This window comes from Monopterus albus, unplaced genomic scaffold (genome assembly GCF_001952655.1).
Source record: "Monopterus albus unplaced genomic scaffold, M_albus_1.0 scaffold504.1, whole genome shotgun sequence".
Classification (NCBI taxonomy): domain Eukaryota; kingdom Metazoa; phylum Chordata; class Actinopteri; order Synbranchiformes; family Synbranchidae; genus Monopterus; species Monopterus albus.
In genome coordinates, this window is record NW_018128384.1 from 54,731 (window position 1) to 65,088 (window position 10,358).

The 10,358-nt window shown below is 44.1% G+C and overlaps 1 protein-coding gene across 2 annotated transcripts in view; it reads left to right on the top strand.

Moving 5' to 3' along the window:
• Nucleotides 1–109: 109 nt before the first annotated feature.
• The window catches only part of ptpn11a (protein tyrosine phosphatase non-receptor type 11a), a 17,329-nt gene continuing 7,080 nt past the window's right edge, over nucleotides 110–10,358 (top strand). Inside the window, exons 1-10 of one of the 2 annotated variants that reach the window (XR_002273824.1) lie at nucleotides 110–487; nucleotides 2,174–2,296; nucleotides 4,318–4,512; nucleotides 6,021–6,213; nucleotides 7,551–7,670; nucleotides 7,797–7,910; nucleotides 8,106–8,202; nucleotides 8,292–8,371; nucleotides 8,466–8,624; nucleotides 9,203–9,334. Coding sequence is in view for 1 of the 2 variants with exons in the window: in XM_020588125.1 (XP_020443781.1) it covers nucleotides 474–487; nucleotides 2,174–2,296; nucleotides 4,318–4,512; nucleotides 6,021–6,213; nucleotides 7,551–7,670; nucleotides 7,797–7,910; nucleotides 8,106–8,202; nucleotides 8,292–8,371; nucleotides 8,466–8,624; nucleotides 9,203–9,334 (1,227 nt within the window). In the remaining variant the exon portion in view is untranslated. The remainder of the gene's footprint in view (nucleotides 488–2,173; nucleotides 2,297–4,317; nucleotides 4,513–6,020; nucleotides 6,214–7,550; nucleotides 7,671–7,796; nucleotides 7,911–8,105; nucleotides 8,203–8,291; nucleotides 8,372–8,465; nucleotides 8,625–9,202; nucleotides 9,335–10,358) is intronic. The other variant, XM_020588125.1, reaches the window with a different exon arrangement.

Sequence of the window (10,358 nt, forward strand, 5' to 3'; positions counted from 1 at the left end):
CTAGTACTTATTTTAACCCCGGCGACATCTGGCGACCCACCGCACCTTTTATACCGCTTGTGTAGCTGTAACCACACAACGAACTTTTATTGAGCATGCGCGAGGTGAAAGTGATGTGACGCTTTAATTTATGTCACGGGGTTTGCCGGACGAGCCGAGTTCCATGCCTCCAATGAAGGGGGCGAAGCCAGGGAAGAACAGCGGTTTAGGATGCAAACATCCTCTATTTTGTCGCATGTTTGGTGACGTCCGATAATCGACTTGCTGTGAAGTCTGCGGGGTCGAGGCCTAGAGAGTTTTTGTAACGCACGTTCTTAACGTTTACTGTCGATGCCCGGAGTTCGGTGCCCGTTTTGACCGGGTGTGAGCCGATGAAGCACTTTGCTCAGTGACTGAAGCAGAAACGCTTGGAGACGTTAGCTAGCTAGTCGAAGCTACTGCTAACTGCCAGCGAGGAAGTGAGGAACGAAAAAATGACATCTCGGAGGTAAGTGTGGGCTGTCTGGAAAACAAAGTCTACTGATAATGTTAGCTGGGCTAGCTAACTTTAACGAAACTCGGCGGTTTGGATGTTTATGTGCACGTAAACACGCGCAGAGTGTGCCGACGTTTCCGGAAAGCAGCTGACTGTGCTGGGATAACGTTTGTTAGCTAAGGAGCGCTTCTTTTAGCATACACCGGCAAGTAGGAGTCCAGTCTGACGAGGTTTAGTTAGTATTCACCGTTATCGTTTTAACACTGCTATCAAAACCAGTATGTCCCAGTGAATTTGTGTTGCTAGACCCTAGTTAGCAACTGGGAAAAGTTTAAGATCGCTGTTCTCAGATTTCTGGCAGCTGGAAACCTAATACAGCTATCGTTAGCATAAAAATCGCATTGTTTGTGTTTTGAGCTGCTGTCTAACAGCCGCACGTCCAATCAATTTTTACATCCCAGAGAAATATACAACACCATCTGTCCACAGACACTTGATGTGGGACAGAAGAAACTCCCTTTGGAGGGGAGAGACACGTAAACAGTGTCATGTATTAACTGTAAGGCAAAGCAAGTTTATTGTACAGCACATTCATACACAGGGGGATTCGGAGCTCTGGGGATCTGTGTCACAAAGATGTGGAAGAGGACAGGCTACTTTTACAGTACTGTGCAAAGGTTTTTGGTGCTAAAATCAAGGGCTCTGTTTGGACCAGAACACCTGCTGCAGGACTTCTTGTTCTTTATGACTCTGGCTCGATGTTTGGGCTTGTTGGTGTGCTGCACAATGAATTCAGGGCCGGTCCTTTGTCTCCCTCATGCTACTCAGTGATGAATGAGAATCTAAAACATTTGCACAGAGCTGTTCATGAACACAACGTCAGGATAACATTCACAAGCATGCAAAAGATATAATACGCCAAGAGTGGGCGATGCAGTTAATTGCAGACAGCAAAATGATATCAGAATACTGGAGAATTAAGACTTGGGTTGCACATGTCTGGTTGAAGCATGGACCAAACAGACAAGACAGTCCTGGGGAAAAGAGAGGGAGAGAGTTCCCACTATGGTTGATGGTCCAGCACCAGTTACCCTCATATTAGAAACAATGGAGGGTTAGAGAGAGAGAGAGACAGATGCACTGCTTTACTCTCATGTCCCTTTATTGTTTTCCCAATTTGCCTTTTTATCTGACAGTTTAGAGAGATGACGATATGGCGTGCAGCCACATGGCATGTGCCTTCACCTTTACTGAGCTTACAGGAAGTCCCATACTCGTGTTCCTTCACCCCTACTACTGTTTCAGTGTCTGGTCATTTTAGATGTCTTGTGGTCCTTGCATTAGGATTTAATCTGAAAGGGTGGTCACACATCCTCCACGGTGGCTTTAAAAATAAAAAAAAACACTTGTAAATTGTCGTCATTGTACATATAAATAGCCTTACAGTTGTCCTATGTGTACACCAGGTTTTATGTTAGACTGTACCTGATTGTTTTATGTGAGTTTATTTTGGCTTTTGTTCTTTGCTCAAATGTGTGTGTGTTCTCTGTTTTCCTTTGCTGTGAGATTGTCGAAATTAGAAACATGTAGTTATGGTGTAGTTACACTGCACTGAGGGACTTGTAGAGAAAAGTAGTGTTGTAGTCTTGTTCAGGCCAATACCTGACTCTCAGGCTGATTGTTGTTGTCCTCTCTCAGGTGGTTTCACCCTAACATCACAGGTGTGGAGGCCGAGAACCTCCTGCTGACTCGTGGAGTGGACGGGAGCTTCTTAGCCAGACCCAGTAAGAGCAACCCAGGAGACTTCACTCTGTCAGTACGGTAAGAGACTGCACGGCGCGGCTTCTACCGCAGGACACGATGCTCCCAGTAACCTCTCTGCTGCTCTCTACTACCGAATGTAGGAGTCACAGTAAAAGAACCTCCAGACGTACCTGCTGGTGTTTCATGATTGTTTTACAACCAGTGTGAAAATAATCTTTTTAAAATGAAGTTTTGCACTGGCTGATATGTCGTGATACGACGGACCTGAGGGCTCGGACAAAGTAAAACCTTAAGTGACAGTGATCAGCAGTGTGCACCAACCGTTAAAGTCAGTGCTTTGAAACTGCACTAATCAGTTTCTTATAATGACATCGATCAAATCAGGGGTTGTTTTTGCACAGTGTTTGGTTTGTCTGACCTGCAGCTCTGCTCTCATCACCTTGTTTCTAGCAGCAGTGCTTCTGTTTCAGTAAACTCACTGAATGCTACCTGTCCAGCACCAGACGACTAACTGGCAAAGTTAGTGACCAGATGGTGAATGTTTGCAGCTTAAAAGCCGGATATTACACCGAGGAGTTGGTGGAGATGGGAGCAGAGCTAAAAGCAGAGTAAATATTGGACTTGGCTCCACCAGCTGGACACAAACACGACTCCAAATGAAAGATCGTGTTGCTGTGTGTGTCTGCTGGATGTGTAACCAAGCAGTTGTTTGCTCCATCGTTCATAACTTCATAAAATGACATGATGTGTTTCTGCTTGTTCTGCTGAAGCTGAAAAAACAGTTATTGCAGCTTTAAGTGTGCTGTGATATTCACACTATTAAACGGAGCCAGAGTAATTATAAAAGAGTTGAACTGTGCTCTGTCTTAAACAGGAACTGTGTTGAATGATAGTGAGAGGCCAGCATTACCAAAGAAGGAGCACCAATGCTTTACTAATAAAAGCACTTTGTGGTTTTATGTCATGTCTGTCGAGCCATAAGGTTGAAAGATGAAGTATCTTCAGCTCAGATTAGCTGAAGTAGCCTCATATTTTAGCTGCAAAGTCTCTTCTACTCCATGTTTACTTTCTATGGAAACGAAACAAGTCGTGCTCCTCTTGTGGAAACAGACATTTCCACAGGGAGACTAGTCTCCGCTGGTTCAAACCAGCATGCCTGTCTCTGTATGTGCACACGCTGCCAGACGTAACCAGAAGTCCTCCAAGGCTACATGCTACTGAGCCTCAAAGCTGCCACAAGTTCTCCTTTTCTGTGTCCCGAGGCTCAGCAGTGACTCAACACATTTCTGTTGTGCATCTGCTTTGTGTCACAAACCGGGTGTGAACTTGAAACATTTGAAACCGCTGAGTCTCAGCCTTTGACTGTTTCTAGCTTTGTCTTTGGCCTCATGCAAATAACAGAGATGTAGTGGTGGTGTGTTATTTTTAATCCTAGTTCATGCCTTCTGTATCAGTAGAGCTGGAGGCTACAAAACATGCATAATGATCATTAGTTTCATTCATTGTTCGGTTAATTATTTGGATAATTGTTTGCTTTATAACATGTTAAAGCATCTGTCACACTTTCTTAAAGCCCAAGCTGATGTCGTCGAGTTGTGTGTTTTGTGCGAATAGTCCGAAGGTTTTCAGTTTAGGGCTCTGATCTCTGTTAATCCACAGTTTAATTCCTCAGTTAATCAATTATTATACAGTCTATAAACTGTCAGTGCTCACAGCAGCGGGGGGGGCAGTTGATCAGTGAATTGTCTGCTGGTCGACTAACAGTTGCAGCTCTGATTCAGTTCTGTCACATATCCTCACAATGAAGAAGCAGTGTTTGAATGTACGATAAAAATAGTTACCAATAATCTTTCTGTTGATTCAAGTACTCGCTTAGTCAGCTGATCCTACACAGTGACCATGTCTTCTGTCAGACCAGCCCTGCTGAGATGTGTCTCATGATGGACCAGTTATGATTCTGCCACACGTCATGAGATTGAAAGATAGTTTACAGAGGTGGTTTGATTCTTATTGATCAGTGAGAGCTGGGGGAGCCTGTGTCTCTAACATTTCTTTAACTGATTGTGTTTTTCCTGCAGGCGAAATGGAGCGGTCACCCACATTAAGATCCAAAACACAGGAGACTACTATGACCTTTATGGTGGGGAGAAGTTTGCCACTCTGGCAGAGCTGGTGCAGTATTACATGGAGCATCATGGGCAACTGAAAGAGAAGAATGGGGATGTGATTGAGCTCAAGTATCCACTCAACTGTGCTGACCCCACGTCCGAGAGGTGAGCGCTGACATTTCTGAGCTTGAATGTAAATGTGGCACCTGTTGAGATGTCTTTAGTTACATGTCCTGTTCTTATCGAGAATGAGAATGAAGGAATGAAGGAATGACACCCCAGTGTTGTAACTGACAAAAACAGCATCCATTCAGAGGCTGGTTTGGAGCTTTCAACTGTCATATGACCTTCATCAGCACATGGGGTTGCTCAGTTTTCATGAAAAGATGAATGTTCAAATTCGTGTATTTTCTCAGCTGTTTAAAATGTTGTGGGCTTCAAATTGTGCAATTCTATTACAAGATGGTCTCCTTAGTTTTTTGGCTGAGCAGAAGTTGCTCTCAGCCAAAAAGAGTAGCTCAAGGCACACTGTCAGGTTCCCCAAGCTGATATCACAAACCAGACGTGCACTTCCACGCTGAGAAAGAGGAACTGACCATGTAGTGGCGACTGTCAGTGGCAGTAAACAAAATGAACATGTCTACTTGTGCTGCGCAGTTTGAGACCTAATATCAACAAAGTCACATGTGTGACAGTGTAGGCTACGTGTGCATCCCCTCTATAAGTACCATAGGGTAGTCTACCCCTGGCCTCTCTGAGTCTTCTCGCCCCTAAGCTCAGTGACTGTCATGACTGGCAGCCATCCAGGAACTCACAGAACCATAGTTACATCCACGACTTTCGTTATTCACCCTGTGGTAAACTGCTCTCCCATTACATTCATGCACAGGATCTGTTCTCCTAATACAACATGTGCAATTTCAGCTCCAGATACTTGGCTAAATAAAAAATAAGTGCCAGTTAAAGCTACCATATTTTAAATCGGGGTGTTTCGCCTTCAAGGGAAACGTGGTGTTGCATCACATAGTAAAGGCCACATGGTATATGAGTGAGGGGTTTATTGAAACTCTCATCAAAAACTGCCTTGATAGTGAGATGGTGTTCGTTGGGATCTGTTTGACCTCATTTACATCTGCACGTGCACATCAATGCTCCAAAACAACACGTGCAGTGTGAGAATCTAGTGGAATAGTGTAACCAGAGCACAGTGTGCAAAGTGGCGACCGTTCTCAGCCTGTGGTGCCGTTTGTTGAAAGCAGACGGCACCACATGTTTCCTGAGGAAGAAACCTGTCACCCAGTGCAGCGGTGTTCCTCACTGGGGGGCTCAGAGGAGGTCTAGACACGGATCAATAAGCTAAACCAGGCTCTGGACTCGTGACCATGGATGGGATTTGTGGGAAATACAAATACATACAAAATTACTAGCTGCATTATTTAAGCATAATGTTGTACAAAAGTGAGAAAACCTTTACAGTAATGTCACACAATAAACAAAATGTCAGATTTGGAGGTCATGTGCACTATTGATTGTTAATGCCTGTAAACAATAAACATCTGTGCTTTGTAAACAAAGTCGCCAGTGGAAGCAGATAATGTGAAGTGTTCTTGAGCCAGTTGAGTCCAGTCCAAAACCAAACTGTACTGCTGCTTTGTGGCTGTATCTAACTCCAGATGGTTCCACGGACACTTGTCGGGCCGGGAGGCTGAGAAGCTGCTGACAGAGAAGGGGAAGAACGGCAGCTTCCTGGTGAGAGAGAGCCAGAGCCATCCTGGAGATTTTGTTCTGTCGGTCCGTACAGGAGATGACAAGACGGACAGCAGTGACAGCAAACCCAAAGTCACTCATGTCATGATCCGCTGCCAGGTAAACACACCCCTCGGCTCCTCGCTGTCCAACATCCTTTCTGTTCCAGAGTGTTTCAGATTACCTGTGTAATGCGTACAGTTGGTAAAACTACTCAGCCAATTTGAGGTGTCAACGCCTTCTGTGATGGTGTGATACTGACACGGATGTAAAGGTGAGCTGTGGTATCCCAACAAGAATCCAGATGTTTTATTAGTCTTTGCTCTACTAGTCAGGAGGGTATGCTCTGTTGCCTTTTTGTTGCTCTCTTTTCTCGGTACTGTGAAAAAGCTTTGGCAGTAAAAGTAAAGTTTTCTAATGAGTTTGGAAATAGTTTTATTTGTTGGTTAACGTCAGGGCTGCACGACAAGTCACTGTGTGAGAGTGATTCAAATCCCTGTGTGATGTCGGCCTTGCATGACAAGGATTCTGCCTTGTTTGCTTTATCAGGGAGATGCATCAAACCAAGCGCTGCCTTTTCTTCTCTAAGCTGTTCACCAGTAGTAGAAACACGTTGCATCACATGACGAGCTATAGACAGGAAGAGAAGACTGATTCAAAAACTAATCCACCATGTTTGTCATGGTGAACGATGTTCTGTCCTGGCTCCTCTGCTTTCTGAACATGGTTCTTCATGACACTGGTGAAGCTTAGGGCTCAGTGTCAGGCTCCATGGATGAACATCTAAACCTCTGACGTGCCTAAAACTGGGCTTCTAGTCAGCTTTTATACATGTGTGTGGCAGTCTTCAGCCAGGCAGAGTCAATGGTCTTATACTTGTGAAGTGCTTTTCACTGCACTCAAAGTGCTTTTACACCATTTGCCCTTTTGCACTTACACACCGGTGACATCACCAGGAGCAACTGGAGTTTCAGGAATCGACCCTGTTAGGAGACGACCCACTCTACTCCTGAGCCACAGGGCCCCATGTACTGACAGCACAACTGAAAGAGATCGTAACACACAGAGATGTGTCCTTGAATTCAAAGTTGTTCCAGCCAGTCCGACTAAAACTGAACCTTCCTGAGTTAGAACCACACAGTGAACCAACGTTCTGTGTGAAATGGACACGATTCACTACTTGAAATGAAGCGAGAGGAAGATCTGGCTTTGTTTTAGTAACACTTTCTCACACACCCTCACAAAAGTTTAGCTGAATCTAATCAAACGGGCTCTGAATCATAGTATTGTTATAGAGCGATGGACTGTGTTCATGTAGACGTGTTGACTGATCTCCTCCACAGCCTGGTTTCTCTAAGTCACCTAGTTTCTTGTGTGCACATAAACTAAGTGGTTTGTGTTATATATGTTCTTATGAAACTGTTCTTTTGTCTGTTCCTCTGCTGCTTCCTGCGTAGCATGACCTGAAGTATGACGTGGGCGGAGGCGAGAAGTTTGACTCGCTCACTGACTTGGTAGAACACTACAAAAAGAACCCCATGGTGGAAACTCTGGGCACTGTGCTTCAGCTCAAACAGGTACCTCCCATCTCTGTTATCCCAAATATCCATGTTTGTAAAACTGACTCGCTGTCTGTTCCACGTTGAGCTGAGGCAACGTTTCCTGCTTGTAGTGTCTGTCCTGACTCCTGTCCCCCTCCGCAGCCCCTGAACACTACTCGCATTAACGCAGCAGAGATTGAAAGTCGAGTTAGGGAGCTGAGCAAACTGGCGGAGGCCACAGACAAGGTCAAACAGGGCTTCTGGGAAGAATTTGAGGTGGGTGGTTCTGGCTTCATTTGAACTAGAAGCTAAGGCCATAAATGTTACCTATTCCTTGATTGAAAGTTCTGGCTTCATTTGAACCAGAAGCTAAGGCCATAAATGTTACCTATTCCTTGTTTGAAAGCGACTCAATATCAGGCCGTCCAGGCTGGAGGACACATTAAGTCTCTCCTGTTTGCTTTCATGCAGACCTTGCAGCAACAAGAGTGCAAACTTCTCTACAGTCGCAAAGAGGGCCAGAGACCAGAGAACAAAAACAAGAACAGATACAAGAACATTCTGCCTTGTAAGAAGCATTGACCGCTCTTTGACTCTAACATCCTCTCAGTTTAACAGTTCAGGGCTCAGCTGAGGGAGTTTTCTTTCTGTTTCCAGTCGACCACACTCGGGTAGTGCTGAATGATGGGGACCCAAATGAGCCAGGCTCTGACTACATCAACGCTAACATCATCATGGTAGTGTCTGCTGTCACAGTGAACTCGTTTCATCCTCAGGAGACTCAGACAGTAATTTCTGTACCTGATGACATGTTCTCTGTTGATTGTGCAGCCGGAGCTGGACACAAAGTGTAACAGTACCAAGGTGAAGAAGAGCTACATTGCCACTCAGGGCTGTCTGCAGACCACCATCAGTGACTTCTGGAGGATGGTGTTTCAGGAGAACTCTCGAGTCATCGTCATGACCACCAAAGAAGTGGAGAGAGGGAAGGTGAGCAAAACGAGGCCACTGTCAAGACATCTCGTAGTTTTGTTGTACAGGTCTGATTCTTGAAGTACAACGCTGCATCAGTGTACAGCTGAGAGGACAAGCTGTCACCCAGCAGAGCCTTGTTAGTGTCTGCAGAGCAGCTTCAGTGCCCCTCTGTTGGAGGGAGGACACGCCACTATTCCAAAACAGATTCCCTCGTTGTGTCCCAGTGTTTGACATCCTGTCAATTAAAAGATCACTTAGATAATCAAGGCTGTCCTTTTTGTTTCCACTCATTAGTTCAGGATTCTCCACAACACAGACAGTAAAACATCAGGTGTTGGTAACAGTGACTCCGAATCAAACTGGAATATTGATGTCACTAATGATTATTTTCATTAAGGATTCATTTCCTGAGTGGTTTCTTGATTAACTGACTAATCAGTCTATAAAATCGTATAATACTGGAGCCCGAGTCGGGATCTAATATGTTTGAGTTACACTGATGGAAAGCAAAGGAAACTAACAAATAATCCCATTGGAGAAGCTGGAGCTGAAGGAACGGTGACCCAGTGAATGTTGTTGCTGTGTCCCAACAGAGCAAGTGTGTGAAGTACTGGCCAGACATGTCGGCTCTGAAGGAATACGGTGCCATGCGTGTTCGCAACGTCAGAGAGACGGCTGCACACGACTACATCTTAAGAGAACTCAAGCTGTCCAAAGTCGGACAGGTAGGTCGGTTCTGTTTGAGTAAAGGAACTGGAAGGTCACAGTCGTCAGACTGAACATATTCACTAGATGCCACTAGTGGGTGCTATGTGCACATTTCCTTTGGCGTGTTACTGTTGTTTGCCAGCAGCACTACACAGATGCATGTGGAGTGTTCCTACAGACTAACATTATTGTTGCATGTGCAGGTGTGTGGAATATGGGATTTAACGTGAAGGGAAATGAGAATTTTAGATGTTAATTGACTTTAAATCTCATAGTCTCAGTTAAATAATCTGACTGCTGAGTAGCCGTATTTATAACAGAAGCTTCTACGGACCCTACGAAGTCAACACCGTGATCTTTAAACAGCCATAATATTGTTGTGAAGATGACAGATGGCTTGAAAGAAATAAAATGTCTTTCCTTTTCATGCACTAACGTGTTACTACATTACCAATGAAACTGGGATGATCTGCTGCCACAAAGCTTTCATTGGATCAGTAATAACAAAGTGTAGCATACTGTACTTATCCTCTAAGAACCTCAGTGTCGTGTGTTGAAGCTCTGTGTTTTTGATTTGATTTGATTTATTCTTTCAAGCATAAAAAAACAAAAAAAAAAACACAGTTGATATAACAACACACATTTTTACACACAATCCAATATCAATGTGCTTATACCTGGTACATGTTTGAATGGAGTAGGAAGAAGTCAGACTTATCCAGTCCTACCCCATGACATCATCTTACCATCATTGGTTTGCAAGCAGTAAATGATTCTCTTCTACACACATTAGGGACTTATACTAAAAAAGAATATAACGGTGTTAACATTCCTACATCACACCAGTGATGTATTAAAGAATGGCTACAAAATATACACCACACCCACAATAGTCCATGTATTTAATCATTAAGCCTGTTCTTGCATATATCTTGATTGACACATACCTTTATACTTATGTTTAAACTTATCAATTCTATTACTATTTTTTATGTCCACACTTAAATTATTCCATAGTTTTACCCCACTTATGGAAATACA